The sequence below is a fragment of the Betta splendens genome, chromosome 16 (assembly GCF_900634795.4).
Source record: "Betta splendens chromosome 16, fBetSpl5.4, whole genome shotgun sequence".
Classification (NCBI taxonomy): Eukaryota; Metazoa; Chordata; class Actinopteri; order Anabantiformes; family Osphronemidae; genus Betta; species Betta splendens.
The window spans coordinates 21,560,509-21,587,192 of record NC_040896.2 but is presented as its reverse complement, the minus strand read 5'-3'; the positions used below and the strand labels follow the sequence as shown (position 1 = coordinate 21,587,192).

Below are 26,684 nucleotides of genomic sequence, written 5' to 3'. Positions count from 1 at the left end.
TTGGGGGGGGTTGGGCGGGGCTAGGAAGGAGCTGCGGTCCCTGCCTGGGGCCACATGGACAGCAGGCCGGAGACCTACCCTCCCCACGAATGTGATTGAGCGAATGGTGTGGGAGCGAGAATGTATCTGAGAGTGCATTTGTTCACGTATGATTGACTAGTTTGTTGTGAGAGAGTTTATGGTGTGTGTGTGACGATGTGTGTTGTACATGTGGATGGGTGTATGCGTCTGTGTTTGTGTGAGTTTGTATGCGTGTGGTGCGGTTGGAGTGTGGGGGGTCCGGTTTTCCCCCCGGGGTACGATGATCGTCTGCCTGGGTGGTCTCTTTTCTACTCCTCCCACCGGGGGGAGTGTTTGCCCCTGGTTCTCATGGGGCGGACAGCGTCGACCCCCGGTGGCCCACTCTGACCTCGGGTGCTGTCTTTGTCTCTGTGGCTGCTGCAGCTCTGCCTGGGGGGCTCTGTGTGGGCGGCTTGGGTCGCAACACCTGCCCTCCTGGAACTGAAGGTGTGTGGGCTCCCTGGCTGCTAAGATTCTTTCCTCTGCTTGTTGGATGGGCGTAGTGGCCGAGCCCCTCACATCACCCTGGCTTCCACAAGTGGCATTGTTCATGCACCAAAGTCTGCCTCACCCTTTGGGTGAATAATATCAAGCTACAGCCTTACTAACCTTGTAGTGGGACACTTTCCAAATCCAACTGTAAGTATTACTGATACTTATCACTACCAATATCAATAATGTGTAAATATGGAAATTGTGGTGTTGTTTGTCATGACTTTTATTAAGTTGTATGGGATATGTATAGCAATGCACATATGTATGTATATGATATGTGTATGAGTATGTGCACACACCTTAACACTATTATTGGTATTAGTATTAATCTCCAAGGTAAAACCACATTAACCACAGTTGTTGTAGTTATGAAATGGTTAGCCTAAGGTACAGCCCGGCTTCGTATTTATTTTGCTCCGATTGGTTACTTAACAGATCTGCTGGTTTCAGCAGCTGGTTGCAGCACCATTACCCCCCCACCCCCCCCCCCCCCCCCCCCCCCCCCCGCCTGCCCTAGGAGTCTTTACAAAGATAATATGTAACATATATTTAAAAAGTAGAGCTGTCCACCAATTGTGTATAAGCCAGGAGAAACCACCAGTAATCACAAAGAAAATGGAACAGCAGTTCAGTTTTTAATGTTAAAAAGCAGTATAGATATGTGTTTAATATTTTAAGGCATGCATGTGCTTAATATAAGCATGTGCTTAATACTTTTAGCTTTATTTTATTATCTTTTTTAATTATCTACAGCACTCTGTGAATATGTTCTTACATAGCCTAGGAAGGGGCTATTTTCAGTTCTATTTTACTGTGTTTACACATTGTCAGTGAGTATCAGTCATCTACTACTTTGACTGTTCCAAGTCATCAGTGATTGGCGTTGAATGGTATTGGTGGTGGGGAAAACATGGGGGTGGGGAAAAACTTGCATAGACCCAACGAGTCGACCCAACGAGCCTGCCTGTGCCCAGAGGGGTGTCTCTCCCCTGGGGCGCTGCCCCTGCTCGGGTGGGGCTGCCTGCCCTAGCGGTCCGACGCCCTCTGGTGACTGCTCGGGCCTGTTGCAGGGGGGGTTGGCAGCTACTCAGGCTACAACCTTCATTGGGCCCCCGGGCGGAGGTTGGCCCTCAATGCACAACCTCAGAGTATGTGTGTGGGTTTGAGTGTAGCACTACACGGGGCGACATGGCATACTTGAGCGAAAGAATGGTAAGTCTGAAAGAAGGGTGAGGATGGCTCTGGCTGTGCTGCGTGTGGCGCCTGGGCAGTAGTACTGCAGTCCCTGGGTCTCGGCTGTCTCTTCCTGGCTGGGGGTTGTGGGGGGCCGTGGGATGGGTAGCAGAGCCAGTCGGGAACCTGGCTCTGCGGACCCTGGTGCTCTGCTTCCCAACTACATTTCTCACATTCATCCACTTAGGTCTGCAAGGGGCATCCTGCTGAGGGACCGGTGCTACCGGGAAGTGGTTCCGTCCCTCCTAAGTGGGATGCTCTGCAGTTTTAATTGCATTAGCCATACACACTCGTCCAGGAATCTGGGGGCTCATTCCGGGAGGGGGGGGGGGGGGCAGTGGACGGAGCCTTCCCATTGATGGCTCTGCCTGCTGGACCCCCCGGAGAATTGTCTATCTCCCCAAAGTTCCGTCACTTAGCCACATACACATACGTTTAGGGCCGGGGTGGGCTCTTTCACTGGGGCCTGGGGCTGAGGCCAGTTGTGGCCTCGCCCACTGGCCCTGGTGGCGAGATCACCACCCAGTTTTAACTGCAAAAAGACATTTAGGGTGAGGGGGTGCACTGTCCGGGGGACACACTGTCAGCCAGCGGTCGTGCTCCTGGAGGTGTCACCCACCTTCAGTGCACTTTAGTTCCACACACTCACGTCCAAGCTGGGTTGCAGGGTTCTGGGGTACCCACACACACACACACACACACACACCCTCCCGCATACACACCCTAAAGCAGAAAAAAAAACGAGACGCGTCTCGTAACGCGTCACAACCTGACATGACGCGTCACAACCTGACAGGGGCTTGCCATACTCCTGTGGCATCGTTTGCTCCAGTAGGCAAGGCAAAGTACCTATGGGTCAAGTCAGCACTACGTCACTGGGTGGAATGACTGCACTTTCCACCGTGTCACCTACGTTTGAGTATGACTCTGTTTCGGAGTTGTAATATCACACCACCTCAGATCTCTCTGATCACAAGCACTTTTTTCCCACTTTGGGCTTTGTCCTACCAACAAACCTACCACTTCCAGAGCAAACACATATATAACAATTTCTGCACCAAATTTGACCTCACTGAGTTCATCTTTTTGAATCTGTAAACAAGCCGTGCACATCTATGTCTGAAAAAAGTTGTGCTTCATTTAGGAGGAATGAAGCCACATCAAAATGTGGAAACGCTTAACAAATTTGCCTGTCATCCTTTCGCAGGGGCCATGCTAATCTTCTCTGTATCGATTCCCATTTATCATATGTGCTGCCTGAGCAAGCATGGCAAATGTGAGGCAATGAGTGCCTTATAGGCCAGCTGTTGGAAAAAACCCTCCTCACGCCGCGGTGTGGCCTGACGGGCTGCCACTAGCCTGGCAGCAAATAAGCCAATGTAGTGGTGCCGCACCTTTGAGACGACTACAGCAGCGAGGCCTTTGAGACTAACTAAGCGTGTAGACATTTGGATGATGTGAGCTGTTTGAATGAGGCCTGAATGATTCTGTTGCAAATTACAAGACAGTGTCGAGCTAACGCTGGCAGCAAAGAGGTTGGCTCATCGGTCAAGCGTAGTATCTGTTTTTATCAATTTATAATCTGATACATCTCATAGCTGGGCGCCATATATTAAATTGCTTTTTGAAACAGGGAGATGGAGTAGGGGCTTGCTCCGTCTACTCCACGCATTGACCCAGTATTGCATTGCTTCTGGGAACGGTGCACCCCACTCAAGCTGTACAACGTTAGGACTCTGTCAGTGTTCCCTAGCTGTACTGTATCTGGGTTTCTTATAGCTAAAGCTTGTCCCCAGCATAGTTGGTCACCGTAACATGTCCTTCGGACTGTCGGCGATTGCCCTGGATTTGTAGTAGATGTGGTGCTTGCGTTTGTGCTGGAAATGTATCAATGTGTGATGGCAGAGGCGTGTTTCTGCATGTGGAACAGAAACACTAGGGGAAATGCTACTTGTCAACCCGTACACAAGCGTTCTGCCTGAGTGGTCGCTTGGTGCAGTTCTATAGGCTCATTGAATTTCAGCACCGTCAGTCAACGTGATCAGCCCGGGAAGAATCTCCCTGAGTGTTGGCGGAGCAAGGCATACTTACGTGGCTGGGGAGATACCATGATCAAGAAGGTGGTTCACCCAGGGGGAGGCTCGGCCATTGCGCTCTGGCTGTCTGACCCCTGCGAATCCCCCAAATGCGATAATCTCGACTGCATAATTTGTTCTAGTGTGAGACTGTGTTTGCGCTCTCCCCTATTTCCAGTTGAAGGATAATATGCATACACGGCAATAGGTTCCTTTGAGCCCGTGTGGTTGGGCTGGCACCTGACCTTTGGCACACATCGGAGAAGCTGCATAGCTTTATAGATAATTGGTGTCATGAATTGTTGCCTGGGTAGGTTTTGTTTGTACCTGTTTGTACAGAATCTTGGCTATGCCCTCGCACGTTATATCCACTCCCACTTCTTGGTTTTCCTTTGTTCTCTCTTCTTAATCAAGGACAACCATTCTCACTTAGGACTGGTGTCTTTAAGGACCTCTCTTTAACCAAGTTCATGTTTGTTTTCTTATTTTTTTTTAAATAGATTAGTTTTCATGTTTTTTTTCTTGATAGTTTAATGTGTTTCTCCAAGGGTTTTAGTGTTTAAACGATATAAATATTTAATGTAAAGTAATTTTAAAATCTTTATTTGTTTGTTTAAACTTTCATGTCTGTGCTACAATTTTTCAGGAGTCTAGAATTAGTGGTGATTAAAGTTTTTGTAGAAGTTTTGGTTTTTTTGTGATTGTGATCAGATGTTTAGACTTGGGGTTTAGGATTTTTCATGTTTAGGTGTTTTAGATAAAAATCTAAAAGAAATTTGCGTGTTCAGAAATGATATATAACTAATATATGACTAAAATTACATTTGTTATCTACATTAGATTCTCTGCACTTGCTGCCTTTAAAATCTAGGATAGAATTCATAATTCTCCTAGTCACCTATACAGTAAAACGCTTAATGATAAAGCCTTCATATCTTAAAGACCTCATACTGTAAGTCCTTATGCTCCCAACAGAGTACTTGTTCTCAGCTCGCTGGTCTACTTGTGGTTCCTATAGAGTTTTTTAAATTGTAGAATAGGAGAGAGGCCTGAGGCAAAGCCTGTTCAGGTTGGAAAAGCAGACACCCTCTTTACTAAGACCAAAGCTCATAGTTAGAGATCCTTCAGGTTATTTGCAATTATTGTTAGTCACAGGAACCATCTTATGCTGCAATTGACGTTGACTGCTGGAAGACTTAATCCAAACACAGAGCTCCTTTTTTCATTTTCAGCTATTTCTTTCATCCAATAACCTCCAATCATTGTTGTGTTTAACTAAGCTTGTCTCTTTCTTCCCAGTAGTTGTGCTTCTTTCTCTCTCCCAAACTCCCACCTACAGATATAATTATACTCAGAGCTTTGTGTCTGCAAAGGGCAGTTGGGTCCAGACTTCCCAGCCTGCCTGCGTCTTGTTGTGGTTTAGTTGTATAAGGTCTTAATCCTTACCTTGTAAAGTGTTTTGAGATAACTGTGAATTGGCACTAAATATTTTTGTTTTATTATTGATCATTGTATTATCTGTTTTGCCAGTTGGACTCAAACTCCCAATAAACGATGCCACCTGTCAATTAAGATTGATTCTTTTACTGAACTTTCTGGGGATTTTCAAATGACCCCTACATAACTACACTGCTACATTAGCAATTAATGAGTTACAATTTAGTTGTGATTACACTATAAAATTAAAGGAAATTGATTAGAATGTACTAGTGGCCTACAGATCAATACTGGTTCTAATCCCAGCTGTCCAATATGAAGCATTCTTGGTTCCAGACTGGTTCAGGTCAACAGAGCTGCACGAGGGTTTGAGGTGGATCAGCTTGGAGGGAGCTTTAGTAAAGCGATGTGATCCCAGCCCTGCTGTGGTCTCCTGGTCGACATCCAACAGAAACACACACGTTATAAAACCTCCCGGATACAGATGCTTACGGCCAAAACCAGATGAAAAGGTCGTTCTACGCTGTTTACAACTACTGTAAGACGGACAAATTCAAAATAGGTGTTCATACACTACAAGGCCTGTATTTCCCCAGGGTTCAGAGAGCAATAAACCTGCTGGAGCACACGACTGTACGTTATTCCCACATGCCATCGTTCAGATGAACAATTAATCTGTACAAGAACTCCAAACTCCTCCAAATTCTCTATCTATTATTGGAAGCAAGCTTTGCAATAATAATTTCAAAATGAAATGCTTATGTTTACATGCACATAGAAATATGGCACTTTATGTTGTGGTATTGATTAAATCCTGTTGCCATGTTCATCTGTTGGCCACTATTTTTATTTTGTATGTGTAAATTGCTTCCTCCCAGATGCGGTTTATTACTACATTGTGGCTCCAATGCGAGCACTGTGTTTTTTGTATGAATGGCTTTGGGCATCTCCTCCCCACACATGCAGCCATTATGACTGCCACGTTCTATCTGCTGTTATTTGTGCCTGCACCTTTTTGTTGTTTCTCTCCCTCTGTCTCGGCTTGCTGTCTAACCTCCTACACAAGAAGAAGGCGGCTTATCCTTTTTTCAATCACACTGAAATCTCTGTGAAGCCTTTCTGTCAGTGCATCAGCCAAGAAAGGGTTCAGAGCACATTAAGAGCAAACAAAACGGGGAGAGAAGAGACTTTCTAAACCACATGTGTCTGCTTTTTGTGCTTAATCACTCACTTTGTCAATCATCTTAAAAAATACTTAAATGTGAGAGATGCTTCAATTACTGACTGAACTGACACTGAGCACAAGATGCAGCCTGACAAGCCTGTGGGTGTTGATAAGGTCAAATTCAAAATTAGGACCTCTTTCCAATTGTTTTTGCTGTAGCAGGACATTGCTGTTAGAAAGTGGCTGTTTTTATATAGAAGTTTATTACATAGTTGGTGTTAGCCTCTCTTGTATCTCTAGCACAGAAGAGGGAAAAGTGGTGGAGTCTGGGCATGTTGCACAACACACATGATTCAGAACTGAAAGAAAAATATCCTCTTTGTTTCTGAATGTTACATTTATATATATATCTGCAGTATTTGATATTTCATAAATTGTTGGAATTTTTGGATTACAGAATAACTATGCATGTGTAATCAAATCATACATTTGTGTCATGTTTGTGTTACAAACAGATACACTATTTCCATAAGAATGAAGGGAAAAGACACAAGGTGTGACTCTGAAATTTGAAGAAATAAATGTAATACATAACACGAGTTTGTTTTTCAGAATTTTTTGTTAAATTAACAAACGAATTGTTAGTATTGGATGTATTCATGTTACATTAGGGTGGCAGGGTAGCGCTGCCACAGCAAGCAGTGACAAGTGCCTTCCTGTGGAGGTTGCATGTGCTCCCTGTGTCGGTGTCTACAGTCCAAAGACATGTACTGTAGTGAGAATAATTAGGAGATTGTAAATTGCCTGTAGATGTAAATGTGAAAGCAGGTGGTTGTTTGTCTGTGTACAGTATGTGGCCCTGCGATAGATAGGCAACCTGTACACCTCTCGCCCAAATGACAGCTGGAATAAGCTCCAACAGACCCTTGACACATACAAGATGTCCAGCTTATGCTCACCTTCAGCCACTTTATAGTGGCATGAGCTGGGCATGGTGCCCAACTAGTGCTGGCCAGTGCGTCTTATATTCTGCTTGGTGATCTGTAAGCATATTGGTCACATAGCTAGAAACACTGAATGACAGAATTCTACAGCTAAGAATACATCATGAATGAATGAATGAGTTTTGATCACTGGCTTATTTAATAATTTTTAAAATGTTTTTTATAGAATCCTTTGTCATGTAATTCTAATCTGCAGTCATACATGTCACATCACAGACAATGTATCAAATGGAAATATATTTGTTACAAGCGGTCAATATTTGGGCTTTTGACCAAATTCTGTAGCATATTCTCCGTCACCATGGTGATTAACGTGCTCCAGTGGTGCGATCAGCAAAGTAGATCCGAGCATCAGTTCAAGCCTCACCTGGAACAAATGAAGTGTTTGGAGGAATAAATTCTTATCTTCAACCCAGACACTAAGTACTGATAGAAGAGACATAAGCGTACTGTAGGCAGAACCTAGGGAACAATATAAAACATAATACATGGAGTGCAACACATGCTTGACCTCTACATCCAAAGGAGCTGTAAGAGTTATTGAGGACCCACAGACAGAGCCACATGCAGTAGCCAGACAGAGCCTCTGCCTCCACTTCCATCCATTTATTTGTTTTATATGTTTTTTTATTTATATGTTTATATGTTCAAAGCATGAACACTCTAAATGTCCTGCTTTATTTCTGTGCATGTCAAAGGTGTTCAATTTGAACGGTTTTGTAGAAACAGACGTTACCATATATTAAGTATATAAATGAAGCGTTACAGTTTTTTGTTTTAGTGAAGTTTTTATATAAGTTTAAAAGTACCGTACAGCAAGTACTGTAGGAGGCTGTCAGAGAAAAACCACACTGTCCTTGTGCTGACTTCATAAATGGACGGAAAACACAAGCAAAGGAATGGACTGGGCAGCATGCGTCACAGCCTTGGCGAGGCGCCGTTCAAGGCTACAACAACCTCACCTCTGTCTCTCACACGGAACATGCATCCACGACATGAGACGCTGCCGAACATTTGCTTCAGCTCTCTTATTACAGCCTAGGTGCTCTGTGAAGGTTTCTATAAAAAACTAAACAAAAGACTAATCTTCTCCCGAAAAGCTTGTTTCAGCAGCTGTCTGTGATGTGACGAAAAAGTAAGGCTTTTTATTACTCTTCCTTTAATTCTAGCACTAACTTGCCTTGTTAAAGATTCAAATACTAGAAAAGGACACAAATACTAAATGTTTTACACATTTTACTTGTATATATTAGTGAAAACATTAAAAAGTTGTTATCTTATTTACGTACTGGAAACTAAGTGTACAGGAGTTTTAAAATGTGATGCTTCTAATGTTCAAATTTGCATGTGCGATATCAAAGAGAACAAACCAGTGACATCTACATTAAGAGAATCTAATGAAGGAGCCACTTTCACCCTAATAGTACTGACAGAAAAGAACAGACTGTGGCTGCTGTGTTATGAAAAGACGACATACAAAGGTGGACGGGCCCAACGCTCTATTGAAATGTTACCAAAGCCCCGAGCTGCTCCCACTTTGGGCTTTCAGCGCTGAGACATACAGTATGAGGGGAACAACAAAGAAAATGAGCTCTCATGATGATGCAGCCGAGATCAGAGACCTGTTTAATGCTATGTGGGCTAGAAGCACCTGTCTCCTGCTGCTTGTCTCATGCCAAACGCCATGCGTTCTCACCCTTGTTTTGCCTAATGACCTTTAGCAAAGTATTAAATCCAGCCGCTGAGCTGCCGCTGCGCATGCTAAACCCGCAGATCATTTTCTTTCCAATAAGGCATCACGAGAGGTCGGGCGGATAATGAGGGATGTCCAGGACCAGCCGGTGGGAAGGGAGCTGTGTGATCGCTGGAACACAGAAAGATGCCGAGGAGAAGCAGGGAGCAAAATAAAAGGAGTCAGAATCTAAAAATGTTTAACAATAGATGACGAAGGCAGCGAAGAGGAGATTTGTACGGGCTGTTGCACACACAGAGGGAGGCCTGTGCTGTTTAACAAACACTAGATGGCAAAAACATTCAGCTGTAGAAGAAAGGAAATCCTATTGCCACATACAATTAATCAAATTTGTTGCAACAACTGCAGTAAATATATAAAGGTTTTATGGTGATTGACTGAACAAATAGGTTTGAATGTTCCAGCCTTGTTGCAGCATATTGTTACTGACAGCAAAGGCAGTTCTGAAGGTAATCTGTAAAGATTTACTGTACAGGACACGTGTGTGCAACTTTACTGAACTGAGTATTGAGTGTATACAGTGGGGATTCATGGAAGAAAAGAGAGAGAGAGAAAGTTAGAACATAAGAGAGGACAGAAAGGAACCTGCAAGGATTGAGCTAGAGTCACTTCTCTGTGATCGTAACATCAATAAATCACGTGGCCCCTCACATTTTACGCCGGGCTGCTTCAGACCTTAATTCTGATGACACCTCGCGTATTGATCTCACATAAACAGAGAGAGAATAAATAACAAATAGATTTTCTGAACTGTTCCCAGCATGGGTGGAATTAACGTTTGTTGTCATTTTGCGCTCAATACATGCTTTTGACATTTCAAACAATGCAGATAAGAACATTGACAGGTCTTTTCTCAGCAGGGCTGTTATCGTTGTTTGTATCGTCGTTCTAGTCAAAGGTTGTGCGCTGGTTAGTTCCCCTGCTGCAGTTCAGCGAACGCAGCAGCTGCTTCATTAGACGACACCCTGAAAGTCCAAGAAACACGCTCGTATTTGCATCCTGAAGTACAAAAAAAGCCTCGAGCTACGAAGAAACACTCATACTGTATAATCTACGCTCTTTCACTGGTGACAAAGCTTCCACACTTTAGACTCTGCTGTTGAAAACTAGTTCCATCCTTTCCTTAAAGGCAGGACAGAGAGCCAGCCTTAATGGGCTCACCACAGAAACACTATGACAGTAAATACTAATAAAGAAGCGTCACTGGGCTGGAGGTTCTGAGAGCAACTGTGGAGTGGAGTGAACTAACCCTTTACGTGATCTCAGTCTGGTCCTAAAGAAATTACAGTTCAATCTGATCTGACTTTCATTAGGCCTGAAAGATTATTGCAACGTTATTCATACGATCATACAGTAAAATGTGGAACAAATGTCCAAAAAAATGAACACTTTTTTAAAAACAAAGCTTTACCAATAGTGAGATGTTGACAGAAAAAGTGGTACTTGTTAAATAATTTATTGAAGCGTGAAAGGAAACAGAGGAGAAAAATGCGGCTGATTCCAAACAGGCTCAATAATCTGCACCAGAGCAAATGAATCGATTCTCTCTTCTTTCGCGTTGAGTCAAAGCACAAACAGATACATGTGAGGTTGCCCAAGGTTTCAAACGTCACCTTGCAAGGTGCCCTCAGATAACTTCTATTGTGAAGTTAGAGCTACATACTGTAATAAAACAATATAAATACAACTGAAATGAATGGAGTCCAGCAGGAACTGAACATAATAATCTGAACCGTCGATTATTTCACATTCCTATTCCTGCTTTTGTATTCTTGTTCCTACAGAAATGTAATTTCACCCAAAGCTCACGTCACACTGTACAGTGTACAGTGTTGAAAGCAGTGAAAGTCCATTTTATTATTGCACACAGCGCGGCCACGCTGAGAGTGGCAGGGCAAAAATGGATTAGAGGGGTTTGGATGAAAGCCTGGCATAATCTCCATCCTGCAGCCTGGCACAAACACCAGCTCGCAGCCGGGAACGTTTTATTCATTAATTGTCATGATCATGGTCTTTTTTAAAATAAATGCACCTCATAACCACAAGAACAAAACGGTGGAAGGTAACTCTTACAAGTTGAAGGGCAAAAAAACAGCATATGAGCTGTTAGGCCTCACACAAAAGGCTAAAGGATAAAGTGGCATAATGGGCATGGTTACCGCAACATGTAGCATGAATAACAGCTCGTTTCAGCAAGTGAAGCACTGGATGCTGTATCTACGCAACGGAAGCAGGTTGGAAATAACACACCCAACTGTTATTATCTCTCCACAGGTGAAATGCCAAGCCAGCGCTCGCAGGGACCGGATTGGATCTGTGCGGTTCAGCAATCACCGTCTCTTCACCGCACTCTTCTCTGAGCCGCTCTGGCAGTAATAGGCGGCGTGTGTGTGTGTGCGAGAGCGCATAACAAACACCGTGGGACCGGACTCAGCTGAAAGAGATGATTGAACGCCACGTATTTACATAGAACAGTGTGGGAGGATCATGCACTGCGTGGAAACAGGACGTACAGGCAGACAGATGTGTTAGCTGGTTTAGGGAACACATCACTTTGGCTTTAAAGTTATTCCTAAAACGACACTGGGGACTTGACCTTTTACTATGAATGCCACCTCTGCCAACCAAACGGGCTGCCCGGAGCTCAAGGTGCCCGCCCCGCTGTTCCTCGGCATCGGCGTGGCGAGCCTGGCCGAGAACCTGCTGGTGGTGCTTGCCGTCATCTGGAACCGGAACCTGCACTCGCCCATGTACGCCTTCATCTGCAGCCTGGCTGCGTTCAACACCATCGCCAGTCTCACCAAGACCTGGGAGACGCTCATGATCCTGTTCGCAGACGTTGGCCGGCTGCAGAAGGGAGGCGCCCACGAGACCAGGCTGGACGACGTGGTGGACGCCCTCATGTGCATGTCCTTCGTTGGGTCCTTCTTCAGCTTCCTGGCTATTGCTGTGGATCGGTACATCTGGAAATCTCTTATTACCCTTGTATTTAAGAGGGAGTTGAGTCTTTAGTATTTAACCAAAGTCTCTCTTTAGCATTATTCTACTGGAACACTTTTGTTCCATCTTTAATGGCAGGAGTTTCAATGAGGGTTTATCACGGAACTGCCCGTTTGAAATGTCAGCAGACGGAGCCCTCGCTCACGTTTAAATTCACAGCATCAGATTAATTAGGACTCTGTGGAAGAGTTTGGAAAAACTTTTCACTGGTCTATAACTCATAGATATGGACCTTATTAAAAGTTGAATGCAGTTATTTCTGCTGGTCTCATCAAACTGCACTGTACAGAGTCATTTACATCACACGATCAGTTCAGAGAGCGGGTTGCATAGAACTGAGCTTCGCCGGCTCTGAATGCGGGCTTTTCATAGCGCAGTGCTTCTGTTGTCAGACTCACCGCGTTAATGGAAGTGTTTATTTGCATTAACGCTGCTTTCTTTGAATTTTGGCAATTTCACAAAGAAAACAGAGAAAAGTTGTCAGTTTATACATCGGCTGCTGAAGCCCAGCCAGGCTGTTTATTCAGTTTTGTGTTCAGCGTTCACACGCCTTCAAACGGTTTGGCTTTTTTAGGCTCGTGATACTGTAGCTAATTAATGAAAACAAGCTGAAATGTGCAGGTCTGGAGTTGGGTCTCAGCTCAGTGAAGACAAAGTTAATGAGAGTGTGCTGGCCGGAACCCAATTAACTAAACTAACGTATTTAAAAACTCTGTTAGGGAGAGAGTAGACAGACAGGACACGGCGAGTAGGTTTTTATTTACCCGAAAGAAATGAATACACCGAACTACTGTACGATCAAAGTGGGGCCTAAGAAAGGTCAACACCAGCTAATTAAACAAGAAAGACTCCAAACTGAGATGTGCAGTTACCTAAGATTCAGCCCAAGGCAAAGGCTTATGGTTTGGCTAAAGCTGTATCCACCACAGATCAGCTCATTTCATCCATTATTACACACAATATAAGTATGATTTGTTTTATTTTGAGTCTGGGATTATATGAAGTCATCTATATCATAAATAAGTCAATCATAAATTATCAAATGCAGTTTCTAATTTCCAGCAACAGGGAGCAGCGGGTTCTAACTGAAAGATGGTTTTCTCGCACTCCAGTCGAATAATAAATGATTTGTTTTCACTTACAGCTACATCACAATCTTCTATGCGCTGCGCTACCACAACATCATGACCGCGTGGCGCACCAGGCTGGTCCTGGGCGCCATCTGGACCACGTGCGGCGTCTGCGCCGTGCTCATGGTGAGATTCTTCGACTCCAACTTCATCATGATCTGCTTCATCGCCCTCTTCGTCGTCTCCTTGGCGATGATCTGCTTCTTCTACGTCTACATGTTCATGCTGGCGCGCATCCACGCCAGGAGGATCGCGGCTCTGCCCTCGCATGGTGGGGGGAGGTGCGGGCGGCGGCGGTGGCGACGGCGCAGCGCGCGCGGCGCGCTGACCCTGACACTGCTGTTCGGGGCCTTTGTGGTGTGCTGGGCGCCCTTCTTCCTCCACCTCATCATAATCATGGCCTGCCCCACCAACCCGTACTGTGAGTGCTACCGCTCCCTGTTCCAGCTGCATGTGGCGCTGCTGATGAGCCACGCACTCGTGGACCCAGCCATCTACGCCTTCCGCAGCGCCGAGCTTAGGCACACCTTTAGGAAGATGCTGCTCTGCTCAGACTGCGGGTAGCGATCGGTTGTTTTATTACTGACCCACAACAAGTTGTGCTGATTCAAACTCACTGGCACGTGTTGTATGGACCAGTCACCTATCGCTACAGTTACCACCGACATTACTTCCTGTTTCCTGCTCTAGATCAATTCTACGTAATCTCACATATCAGGGGCCTCGTGTACGAAGGGAACTTATGCACGAAAACCCGGCGTAAGCAGGAATCTAAGCCTAAGGTCAGATGTATTAAAAACTATGTGAAGTAGAAACGTGCGCAGATCTACAGGGCTCACTGGAGTAAGTACTTTTCTACAGCTATTGGTCCGTTAGCGACATGAAGAGGTGTTAATCTATATAAAACATGTGCAAAACGGTGCAAACATATATATTTATATTTAATTGAGGATCTATTAGAATCTGGTAGAGGTGCCCGTTCTTGGATCGTCGCACATCCAGCTGTCGACCACAGGTTTAACGATGATCCGTTCATTGGATCAGATCTGAAGCTGGTACCAGATCAGTGGCTTAGTGGTCAGTAAATCATTTAACGGCCTTTATGTTAATTCCTGTTGTACATAAAACATGTTTGCCCTGTAATTTCACCCTTTCTTCAGCACCAGCATTAGTCGGTGGTTTAATGTAGAGAATTCCTATTAGTAGCTCAACACTGTCTTCTCCTTCACTTCTGCCTGTTTTAGTGACGCTTTGGTTTCGCTTTCGCTTCACGTCCACCTTCATGTCAGACCACTTTTATTTTTTTATTTCCGCTCCTGTGCAGAACCTGCAGCATTAACACCTGCACACCTGGTCCTGCTCGGCTACTGCGCAAACGCCAACTGTATTTAAATGAATTAACATATTTATATGGAGGCGTGTCATGGGAGGAGTCTGCTACTCAATCACCTGCGCTCAATTCTACGTTGATTGGTGAGTACGAAGAAAACATGCGTAGATTCGTAACTAGTAGTGATTGATACATCTGTACTTACACAGTTTTCTGGATTCGAACCAAGTTTAGTAAGAAATCTTCAAGTCTTTGTACACGAGGCCCCAGGTCTCTATAGACTCCGGTATCTAACAACTTAACTGTTATTCACTGTTTGTCTGTTACCATTTAGCTCAGGTTTATGTACTGGTTTGTTCTTAACTCTAGTCATTTGATTTAATTTTGGTTCAGTTCAGTTTATTTGTTTTTGTTCTATTTTCTTGCCTGCTTAGCGTAGAGCGTATTAGTTTGTGGGTCCAGTATGTCTTTTCATCCTTTCCTGTTTAGATCCCTTGGTGTTTTGTTTTGGTCCTGCCCTTAAGTAGCAGTGCTTTTCATTACTACATGTCTTTATGTTGTTAATTACGTTCAACAGTTGTATCTAATGTGTTTGTCAATCTGCCAGTATGATTTTTTTAGTCAGTTTAAGATTTGACTGAAGATTTTACTTGGTTACGTAGTTAATCAACTTCTTTAATTAGAGGATTTTGCCTCTTATAGACGAATGCTTCACTTTAGTGTGTCCGAGCCCAAATTGTAACTGTAACACTTTTAATAATGAGCATTTTTTGAATCACATTACATGTATATAGCAACATATGACCCATCTACTGCCTTAAAATGTTTAATGTTCTCTTCTAATATTTTAAGATAAAGCATTTGTTTTACATTCTGACAAACAACAATTGGGAAAGCAGCTTGTATCTGACAGATTTTATTCATAATCAAATCATGAAGCAAAACGGCACATGTCCATCATTACCACTGTAGCTCACATCTATACTGTAGCATGCTGCCACTTTACTAAGAACATGAAGTACGCCCCCACAGCTGTAAACAGGGCCTCGCTAGCTAGAAACATGAGACAGATCATGCAGCTGCGAATCAAAACGTGGGCTCACGTCACGGTCGACTCACGTTTCTGTTTCAGCAAATACTCAGAGCTTCATAATTAGATATAAGTATGAACCCCTTTGTACAAGTACACAGATACTGTAGGCTGATGGTACTGTACAATATGTGAGTGTTTAGCAACAAAAAAAAACTTGTGGGAGGAAAGAAATGTTTAAAGATCCTTGGATTTAATAGAAGCATGTGTGTATGTTCATAGGCTATTTTTGTTCTCACTTCAATAACTAAACACAACAAAGGCAATGACATCACAAAAAAACATTCACTGACTACTTGTTCCTACATGGATCTGTATGTATATGCATTAAATGCACTGGATCAGTGTGAAGAAAAACCAATGGGCTGTTTCACTAAATAACCCTATAATTGAAGCATCTACCACTGAGCAATGATGCGTAACACCTTATAAGAAGACGGTGAGGCCTCTCATCTGGGAGGTAGATGACACTAGCACACTTAGAAAGGCTGTTTTTTTTAACTTTTTCAAGTCATCGCACATTTACACAGAACTGGGGCTGAGAAGAAGCAGTTATAATTAGAGCGTACCTACATTCACATCCCAGCAGCAACTGTGGTTCTTTTGAGTGTTGGCGGATGGGAGGAAGCTGCTTGTTAACGGCAGCAGGCAAAGGATGTCGGCTGAAGGTAGGTGAAGCTGTCCAAAAGTTCTCCTACCTGAGCATAGCAAATAAGGCAACCTGTCTGGGTCCATGGACAAGTACCGCTGACATCGTTCCTTACTGTGTTTCAGCAGGAGCCGTCTGTTGGGGAGCGTCAGAACCCAGTGTGTTTGTAATAGTTTCTTTTAAATGATATAAGAGGTGGTTTAAAGACACTATAATCGCTGCCATTCGTGCACAGAAATAAACCCACAACATTGGCCACAACACAAGTGGCATTGAACCTGTTCTGTGTCTGACCTGTGCTTTAAAGAACAGCAAAGAGATTATGAAGTCATAAGAACGTTACTATGAAATATGATCACAGCAGCAGTCACATTGTTTATAATCCTAATGCTCACGAGGTAGAAATGCGCTGTCGAGTGTCTACTTGCACGTATGTGATGGAGCTCATTAGCTGATGCTGAATTGTGCAGTAAAAGTAGATCCATGTTCTGTCCTCGAGATGATTTTTTTTACCCCTCCCTTCTGCTCCGGCTTCTTGGGAGCTGATGTTCCCAATGACACACTTGTCCATCAACTAACATCTATTGTGTGTTTAACAGAGGTACAGGTGAATCTGTCCTGATCATCATGGGCAGACAGTAGACTCCACCATCAGTAGTAATAGAAGTAATGTAAACAAACCTCCATCAGTCACATGATAAAAAGCCATTGAAATAGATATCATTAAAAAAACTGGACAAGCTCTTCTGGGTTGGCTTTCAAAGTTCACGTTCAGTTCGGTTGCTGGTTTCTCCCTGAAATCCACCTGACGCTGCTTCACACAACAGCATCAGTGGAAATACTACAGCTACTGTAGAAGCCGAACATACAGGAGGGAACACAGAGAGGAAGGGAATACATTCTCCTTAGACTAAAACTAGGCTTCAGTGTTGAAGTTTAGCTTATTGTATTAGTTAAAACAGAGGGGACTGGGATTGACAGATTAAGAAATGGGCCAAGGTTCATAGATGCAAAGCAAAAGAAACAAAAAACGAGAAACGACACATGGCACATGACCACACAGAGCGTGATGGCCGTGTCGTCCAGTTGTCATGGGAGACAGGAGGGGCCTCATTTTCTAACTTTCCATGCATGGAGCAAGAATCCACAAACAATCCTTGTTGTGATTTGTGATGCCTGATGTTTGTGGCTAATAAACATGGCAGATACATTCCTGCCCAGACTGTCCTGGTGAATAGTGATCAGAAGAGGCTGAAAAGTGCAATGAGCGAGTTCTTCTTATGTGGCGAGAGACGTTCCATAGTTACGGTCTGATGTTACATTCACAGTCCTCCCGTCCGTCCTGTCTTCTCAGGCTTGTCTTTCAGTACTTACCTGTCAGAGCGCAGATGTTGCTGCAGGCGTTCCTCAAGCTGTAACAGCAGATGATCTCCTTGAAGGTCTTCCTCATCTCCTGACTCCTGAAGGCGTAGATGAGCGGGTCGATCACCGAGTTGCACATGATGAGGATGAGGTACATGTTGAAGTGGGACATGAAGCACACGCAGTAGAGGTTCCGCGGGCAGGAGATCATCAGGATCAGGTGGAGGAAGAAGGGCGCCCAGCAGACCACGAAGATGCCCAGCAGGATGGTCAGCGTGATGGCCCCCTTCATGCTGGCGCGCTGGTGGATGGAGTTGTAGCCAGGGAGGGCGGCGATGCGCTTGACGTGCGAGCGGGCCAGCATGAACATGTGGCTGTAGAGGGAGGCCATGATGAGGAGCATGGCGAAGAACATGGAGACCAGGCAGATGATGACGGGGGTGGTGTCCGAGTAGATGATGAAGACGATGCCGCAGCCCGTGCAGAAGGTCCAGATCCCCCCGATGATGCAGCCAGCCCTCCTCACCGTCATAATATTGTGGTACCTCAGCGCGTAGAAGATGGTGACGTACCTGCAGATAATGAGCTGAGGTGAACCCATGGTCTCCTAGCAGTCTTTACGAGTCACTGATGAAAGTACAGCCACCTCTGAGATGTGTACATTCATATTGGCTTATTGTGGGCTGCAGTTACAAGGCTATAGCCCTGTAAGTGTTTTATCCAGAGTGGATGTTTAAGTTTCCCTGGGTAGGACATATGGATGAGTAGGTTGATTTGGATGAGTTTTTCTTACTGGCGTCTATCATTAATGTGAGTACTGGCCATCCATAATCATCATTCAGTAGATGATCATACAGTGTGTGACGAGTGATGAGGTGTAAAGTACAACATCTTCTACCTTTACCACGTGTGACCTTAATTAAAGGTAAATCTTGGAAATGAGCTGGGGTTAAATTACTCATTAGTTTCATATATTGTTATTGCTACTTTAGTTAGAGGAAGCCTGTAGTTATACAACTAAAAAGTGCACTATTATAATTCCTGCAGTTGTTGCTAATGTATTCAGTTATTTTGCCTCCTGCTTTGTCCTTGCTTCCTCCCTTTTCCACCCCCCCTCGCTTCCATCCCACCTGCAGCTGATTCCCCTAATGAGTTCCTTGTACATGCAGTGGACAGTCTAGTACCAGCACGTCCCTGTATCTCTCTGTTCCCTTAGGTTCGTCAGGTTCAAACGCCTGTGGCTTCTCACCCAGCTTCTCACCTGTCCACAGCTATGGCCAACAGGCTGCACATGGAGGCGACCACAGAGATGCAGATCATGGAGTCGAACACGTTGTCCATTTGCCGTATGAAGTTGTCCTCCACCACGAGCTGCCTGTTGCTCAGGAGGTAAATGATGATGGTCTCCCAGGCGTTGGATACGCTCACCAACATGTCTGCTATGGCCAGACTGCAACAACCACACTACTTATTCACATCCAGGTGTATCATCTACAAATACAATGATTCAAAGTTCCTTTTATTTTTAGAAAAGTTTTTTTTATGAATTAGATGAGTAAATATAAATATATTACATGTACAGTATAAGCAGTCATAAACAGTAAAGAAGTATTGCCCGCAGATCACCCACTCTCAGTGTCAACATTGAGAACGTGGAATGTTGGTTTCTGAGCAGATTTGCCATGTTAGGCCAAAGAAAGTCAACTGATTCTGATCAGAATCACATATCGGCAGATTAATCTGACCATGATTAATGACTTACCTGCAGACAAAGAAGTACATGGGTGAGTGCAGGTTCTTGTTTTTCACTATGGCTGTGATGACTAGGATGTTCTCCAGCAGGGAGATGATGCCCAGAATCAGAAAGACCTATGTCATTGTGAAAAAAATATTTTCAACAATGTCAGTAAAGAAATCCAACAAATCACACGAAACAGAGCAGCTGAAAGAAACCATGACATCATGTAAAATAGGAGAAAGATCAAACAATCATTTAGATGTTAAAGCTGCTGCACAAGGAACAAAGTGTTCAAAATAGTGTGTTAGTCATTGTGAAGCAGTAGACACACGCACACACACACACACACACACACACACACACACACACACACACACACACACACACACACACACACAGAGTATGCTGAAGCAGTAGCAGTAGACACACACACACGCACACACACACACACATACGCACATACACACACACACACACACACACACACACACACACACACAGCATGTTGAAACAGTAGCAGTAGACACACACACACACACACACACACACACACACACACACACACACACACACACACACACACACACCTCTATGGCGATGTGGACCTGCTCGCATGCTGCAGGTTTGGAGGTGCTGGTCTTGTCTGTCAGCGGTGACGGAGACAGGGTGTAGTTCTGGGGATAGTGGGAGTAGTCCCAGGTGGAGTTCACCAGCAGCACCTCCTCATGGTAGGAGGAACCGTTAGATGCGTCCATTCCTGCAGTGGCTCGGCTCCGGATCACTGCTGCTCGGTTGTGGGTGACATAATGTACACGCAGGCTGCAGGGAAAACAGGTGTCAACGTGAGTCACGGCTGACAATAAACATTTCTCACTATATCTGGAATTAATAACAACACAACAACACTTCTGGGAAATGTGGTTTTTAGCAAAAGTTGATGGCAGCTGCAATTCTACATGCTGTACACACACTTGTTACTATTCTCTTATTCTAATATCCTCACACATTTATTACTGTTTGCGCTAAAGCACCTGTTTCTCCAGATGAGGTCAGATGTTGTTGTGTAAAGTGTTTCTTTCATGATTATTGGAAGCATGAGGAGTTTTGTGTGAAATCACTTATTGAAATTATGTAAAACAGTCACAAGAATCATAAAGCGTTGCTTGGAACTCTCCGCTATTGTTCATTGGCCGGATACATTCAGCGTCAGCTGACCAAACAGGACTGTGTTGAAGTTTGTTTTGTGCATTCCAGTTTGTTTATGAAAGAAGCGATTTAACGGCCGACATGACACTCCTGAGGCGAGTGTGACACAAAACGGCCTGTGAAGAGCATGTTCTCAGCTGACGAGAGGGGATGAGGTCAGATCTAACTCCTGCCTGCGGGCGAAGACCTGCCACGTTTTATAACTCAACCCATGACTGGACTCATGGACCCTCCGGACACGGACGAAGAAACGTAAACATTTCCACAGAGGGAACATAAGTAATTGTATTTTCTCTTCAAAGGCTCCCTGGTGTCATGTGGTGCGTGATTAGCAAACACTGAATGGGAAAAGAGAAGGCAAACACAGCAAAGACAAAATAGAACCATTCACACAAAATGATGTGATAAAGTGTGTTTGGCATCATACCAAGCGTGGTGCCTGTTTAAGCCCAAATCTGTCTCCTTCAGCTGAATGGCATTCTCCAAATCCTCTTACAGAGTGTCTCTAAAGCTCAGTGGTTGCAGTAATTAACTTTTGTTGTATAAATGAAAAATCCATGCCAGCAATGTTTGTGTAGCTCCTTTTTACTGCTGTCACGCCGCCTCTTTGACAAGAGTAAATACAGGACACATTAGTGGCTCCTAGAAAAAGACTTTAGTTTTAATTGAAAGATTAAAAAAACATAAGCAATTATTGTGCATTTATTTAGTTTGTATTGTGAGTTTGGTTATAATTTATGGTTCATTTTCATGTCTGTTTATTATCTCTATATCATCATGTGATAGGCTTCATATGATGTATAGTGTGCAGAGCCTTTCAAAAACATTTTACTGTTTCCTGGAATAGAAACTTGCAATTAAAGCAGCCAAGAATATCACAAAAAAACTGTTCAATTCTAGTTGGAGATTGTTCGGAAAACAACTTTTGTCAGACACAAGAGACAGTTTTCTTATATTGTGTTATTGTATGAACGCTAATTAATTGCTGAAATTGTTTAGTATGAACCAGAAACAGGAAGACTTGTGCATATGCTTTAATAATGCTATATTTTACAGTAATTTGCTGTAATAATATCATAACACTATTTCCTAAATGACTGTAGCCAGTACTTTCTGTCCTTCTTACCTGTATGTTATGATGCACATGAAAAACCAACATATATTACACTGTAGGCAGCACCAATTTAAAACTACTTGTGTTTTTTGTGGGCACACTCACAAAATTACACACCATATCTGTGGGATTGAAAAATCAAACTGATTGATTGATTTAAAAAAATATTTAAATTCTTTCCATTAGTGTTTTATTAGCCTAAATGGTGCACAATTATGACAAAATGTTGGCAAACGCTTCCTTTAACATTCAGCCACACGGAATGTTCAGGTACTAAGTTATTTAAGGAAAGCACTTAAATGGGTACCTTAAAAAGATACAGGTTCCTTCGTGTTAATTACTGTAAGTCTGATTAAGTGTTTACCAAGATCAAAGTGAACTAAAGTGCAAGACTTGACATATACAGGAACACTTTGTTATCTTCCAATTGTTTTTTCCATTTCCATTTCTTCATATTCAGGAGAACAACAACAACAGTAGATGTAGTTCAAACTTTGGGAAGTAAGCACAGCTGTGCTGATGTGAGGTTGTTAAAGAGTTCTCACGATGTTTAAACTTGATTCCACCTTCCCTGGTCCGTTTGGAGACTATTATAATGTGACTGACTGCGTTTCCTCCTTCTGAGCCGAATAAAATCAATCACCTTGAAACACAGTTAGGCTGAGTCACTTTATGGCATATATATTTATATTATACTAGCACATATAAACAACATTATACAAAAAAATATTTTTGAATAAAAATTGTCAAAATATTGTGGGTATGAATGACTAGACGTAGAACAGTCATAAATTGAAAATCATGTTAAATTTTCAAAATTATGTTATTATGATGCTAAGTAAACAGTTAAACTGACGGTTTGATGGTAAAATGCAAAAAAGCCTTCCATCAACTGTATATGATCAATAATAAATAATAACACATAATTTCTCTTCCTTTCAGCAGTGGAGCCAGTGTGACAACATCATCACTATCAGGCACTTCTGCGTACATGTGTACAGATATTTCTACTTCTTCCACTCAGCAGGTTTGAACTGTGCTTCATCTAAACCATAAAACATGTTTCTTACACTCTGTCACTTAGAAACCTTAGCTTCCAATCAGCACTTGCATTTTAGATGGGATCTTTACTAACAGCAATGACCTTATACTGTAAATTAGTATTAGAGTGGTTTTTCTAATGACAGTGATGCCAAGGTTCTAGAATTCATTCCTGCCTCGATGACTCCTTCTTCAGAAAAGTGCTGTAAAAGCAGCTGCACAACAGTATCTAAAGTTATGACAAGCTCCTAATGAGTGAGGCTGAAAAGAAGATCATCAAGTGATGTTAGAAGTCACTTTGTACAGAATGCAACACTTTGCTACTTATGTATAAATCTGAAAATACTCTGCACAAGAGTTCTGAGAATATTTCACAGTTTTGACAGAACAAATGTTTTAAGGGCCAACGTTCGGCCAACAAGAAGACATCTTTAGTGAACTGCACTGTCACCTTTTCTGAAGCTCTGCAGCACAGGAAAGGACTATTTCAACAAAAAGCTCAAGATGCTTATTCATTTAGAGGTAATTTGTTATTGTTGGAGAGTTAGCAGCATCATCAAGAGTGAGTCATTAATTAGAATAAAACAAAGTGCAGCTGCATTTATTTCGCATGCAGGTTGCAGCTAGTTTCTGTTTGTCTGATCTGACTCATGTTTCAGACGTGAAGGAGCATCTTGAGACTTACACATTCGTGGTATGGATCCTGTCCTGGTCACAGTCACGCGGCCTCCTGCAGCTCACACCTTTTTCTCACGCTTTTTCTCACCTCGTTGTGCTCCTGTTTCTGATCCCTCCCTGATCTTGTTCCACTGTCATACAAACACAAAGCCAGGCCCACACTGCCCTGGTCACAGCATCAGGAGAGAAATCCTGCAGCATTTTTTTGCTGGGAGCTAATGAGCATGTGACCACGCGATCCCACCCTGAGTGCACACGACCTGCTGGGCTTCAGAAGAGCTGCATGTGGACACAGTTTTAGTCGCTGCAGAAATGCGACATAAAAGGTGACATAAGCACTCTCAACCCACACATGCCAGCTGCATATTAGCACAAATGAAAGGCGTCAACAAGGACACACGGAAAGTTACTGACATTCTAAACATATTTTCAAACTCGTTTCAAGGGAAAGGTGAAACGAAATTAAATTTAAAGCAAGCAAGGGCTGACTTTTCTTTGGTTTGTGTAACATTTTACTTGAGGAAGCAGGAAATCAATTATGCATAATTGACGTGCAATAAATAGAAGTCGGGGTGATAACATGGAAACATTCACAGCAGTAAAACAAGCTGTGAGGTGGAAGCAAATGAGAAGAATAACAAAGCTGCTAAACACTGGATTAGTACAAGCCTCTTGATCTCCAGCTCAGACTGAATGCTCATAATCAACAAACAGACACTTTATATTTGTTAGAATTCCTAAATTATAATGTAATTATAATAAATTATGCCCAATCCAGTTTAAAACGGGTAACATGACTGATCAGCACGTGTGAATAAAATGCTCTTTTATCATAAATGACATCATATATAAAATTAGCGCATAAATGCTCTTAGATGTGGAAATAACTAAAAATAAAAGTCATTTCAATTTTGCGATCACTTTTGTGCTTCTCTGCACCAATTGTCCAACGTTGCTGTTGGGCGGAGGTTTTACTTAAATCTAGTTGTATTTTAGTCTTTTCTACCCTTTAATAATTTAGGGACATTCAGGATGGATAGATCCCCATCTGCATTGCTTAATCTAATGTGACTCTAATGACGACAGCGTGGCAAAAGCTTTTTCAGCTGTTGCCATGGATACATTATCCAAAACATAGTGTTTATATGGGGTTTTTCATCAGATGTACCCAAAATATGACAGAAATATCATTATTCAAGGCATGACCAAGCTTTTCTTGCTTGCTAATGGTCATTAAGCACTGGTGGTTGTGAATACTGTGTAAAGCTTTTCCATTGAGTTGCGCAGATTACACTGCGTTCACATGACGTGGTTCACATTATATGTCGAGAAAAAAACTTTTGAAATGACTTATTTTGGTGTCATAAATTATGCCACACAAACCTGCGTTTTAACAAGACTGTGTAAACTTTTACATATATTGTAACTGAATGGAGTAAACTATCATCAGTGTCAGTATCTGTATGTACTGTATCTGTTGTGTTAACATTATGCAGCTCATTTGTTCTGATACTACTAGACAAAGTGCTATTAGATGATGGTTTTAAGCTGCTGAATACAATGTAATATACTGTACTATATGTAGTAAATATTATATACAGTAACATCTATAGCATTATTCGAATATACTGTAGTAATGATCAATCTCTAGTCACATCATCTGTCAACAATGTTATCTACGAGTCTTTAATAAGTTAAAATTATGTATGTGTTGCCAAATGGGGAGTTAATTGGCGATATTTAAAACCACACATTTATGCACTTGTGAAATAAAATGCAACATTGAACTACATGTTGATGTCCAGCTCAGACTTGACCATTGACCAAACACATCCCAGTTCATTCAGAAGTTGTGTTTGTTCAGTGTAACGTAAAATCAGTCAAGTTCTGCGTCTGTCTTGAGTTTGTAATCTCATATCACTCTCTGCCAGGGGAGAACCACACTGTGAGCTGATCTCTATCTGTGTGTCTGCAACAGTGGAGCTGTTTTCCAATTATGTTCGGTTCTAGCCAGCGGAGTCTACTGAGTCACCGTTCACACGAGCTGTAATAAAGTGACTTGTTGTACACGTCTTTTGTAGACGACCACATATCATAACCCGGACTGAATAATAGAACTGACATGAAAGTATGGATGAGAGGTTTCGTTTTGCCAGCCGTTCTTTGGCTGCACTGGTGACTAATCTCTCCCGGCATTTATTGCAGCATCAATTAGAGTTTAAAAGCAGAATATTTCATACACAACGTAGGTGGCATTTATTATTTTCTCCATGCTAATGAATCTCTTTATTGCCTCGCGAACATTTTTGCCATCTAAATTGCTTCTTGGCCATAAACTGGGCCAGTGACTTGTTATTCAGGGTAAATGCTGGCCTGTGGTTACTTTGTTGCTAAAGCAAATTTACATTTGGGAGGATGCCACCAGGCTGCTGCATCTGAGCCTCTCTTTCCCTCGTTCCTCCTTGGGAAGCAGCGGAGGACCTCAAATGGAGATTTTGCCTGGTTTATATCAAAAGACGCTGTGACATCCCCGGTGCACATTTCACCAGTGCACACAGATGCATAATACAATAGTGGCCTCATTTTGTCGCACACAATGCCTTATGAATTGCATCATTAAGACACTAATAAAAAGTTTAAGGAACCTCCTAAATATCTTATGCAATATTATGTGACTGCATCATATTCAAGACAAATAAATGAATGTAAAATGTTGCAAATAATGGACGGGTGAAGTTTCTTCTTTATGTTAATTCCTTAAATTCATTCCTTCATGTGTATCTTGCATAACTAAACAATAATCAAATCAAATTGGGTCACTATACCATACAGAAGCGCTAGTCTATAGTCCCTGTCAGCTTCACCTGTAGCAACTATTCTGTAAATACTGTGACAGGTAGTGAACAAAATGTATGTAAAGCTGCAAAAATATCTTCCAGGCTGTGCTATAAATTCATCAGGAGTGAACGACAGCAGAAAGACAGAAAATGAGGAATGACTCACCTCTCGCAGCAGCTGTGACTTTCCCTCTCACAAGAGACCCGGGTGGACTGGATGGTGGAGGATCAGACCAGCGGATGTGTGCATCGTGAGAGCGCAGATGCTGAAGTTGGGGGGAGAGAGA

The 26,684-nt window shown here is 42.9% G+C and overlaps 2 protein-coding genes, 2 non-coding genes and 1 pseudogene across 8 annotated transcripts in view; 3 read left to right on the top strand and 2 right to left on the bottom strand.

Moving 5' to 3' along the window:
* The window catches only part of mc2r (melanocortin 2 receptor), a 22,449-nt gene extending 5,520 nt beyond the window's left edge, over positions 1-16,929 (top strand). For 3 of the 4 annotated variants that reach the window (XM_055503258.1, XM_055503257.1, XM_055503256.1), the window contains exons 3-4: positions 11,497-12,179; positions 13,367-16,929. In XM_055503258.1, the coding sequence (XP_055359233.1) occupies positions 11,827-12,179; positions 13,367-13,916 (903 nt within the window). In that variant the 5' untranslated portion in view covers positions 11,497-11,826 and the 3' untranslated portion in view covers positions 13,917-16,929. Of the gene's footprint in view, positions 1-2,521; positions 8,605-11,496; positions 12,180-13,366 lie in introns of those variants that run through there. The other variant, XM_041067838.2, reaches the window with a different exon arrangement.
* On the bottom strand, positions 2,951-3,057 carry LOC114843787 (U6 spliceosomal RNA). Its single transcript, XR_003783643.1, has one exon. It is a non-coding gene; the product is annotated as a U6 spliceosomal RNA (small nuclear RNA).
* LOC114843774 (U2 spliceosomal RNA) lies at positions 3,325-3,501 on the top strand (annotated as a pseudogene).
* Positions 3,872-4,034, top strand: LOC114843768 (U1 spliceosomal RNA). Its single transcript, XR_003783632.1, has one exon. It is a non-coding gene; the product is annotated as a U1 spliceosomal RNA (small nuclear RNA).
* On the bottom strand, positions 15,583-26,684 carry mc5ra (melanocortin 5a receptor). 2 transcript variants are annotated; one of them, XM_029129444.2, is made up of 5 exons: positions 26,564-26,684; positions 20,109-20,340; positions 19,546-19,652; positions 19,045-19,233; positions 15,583-18,355 (listed from the first exon to the last, which is right to left on the bottom strand). In XM_029129444.2, the coding sequence occupies exons 2-5, from the start codon at positions 20,274-20,276 to the stop codon at positions 17,785-17,787; spliced, it is 1,035 nt and encodes a 344-aa protein (XP_028985277.1). In that variant the 5' UTR covers positions 20,277-20,340; positions 26,564-26,684; the 3' UTR covers positions 15,583-17,784. The 2 variants fall into 2 exon arrangements, with proteins under 2 accessions (XP_028985277.1, XP_055359230.1); XM_055503255.1 differs by lacking the exon at positions 26,564-26,684 and adding an exon at positions 23,568-23,682.

Excerpts from the sequence above, each read along its gene's own strand:
- mc5ra (XM_029129444.2), bottom strand. The coding sequence starts at position 20,276 with ATGGACGCATCTAACGGTTCCTCCTACCATGAGGAGGTGCTGCTGGTG. Across the intron at positions 19,653-20,108 it reads AGGTCCACATCGCCATAGAG|GTCTTTCTGATTCTGGGCAT; the intron begins GTGTGTGTGTGT and ends ACAATGACATAG. Across the intron at positions 19,234-19,545 it reads ATGTACTTCTTTGTCTGCAG|TCTGGCCATAGCAGACATGT; the intron begins GTAAGTCATTAA and ends TGGTTGTTGCAG.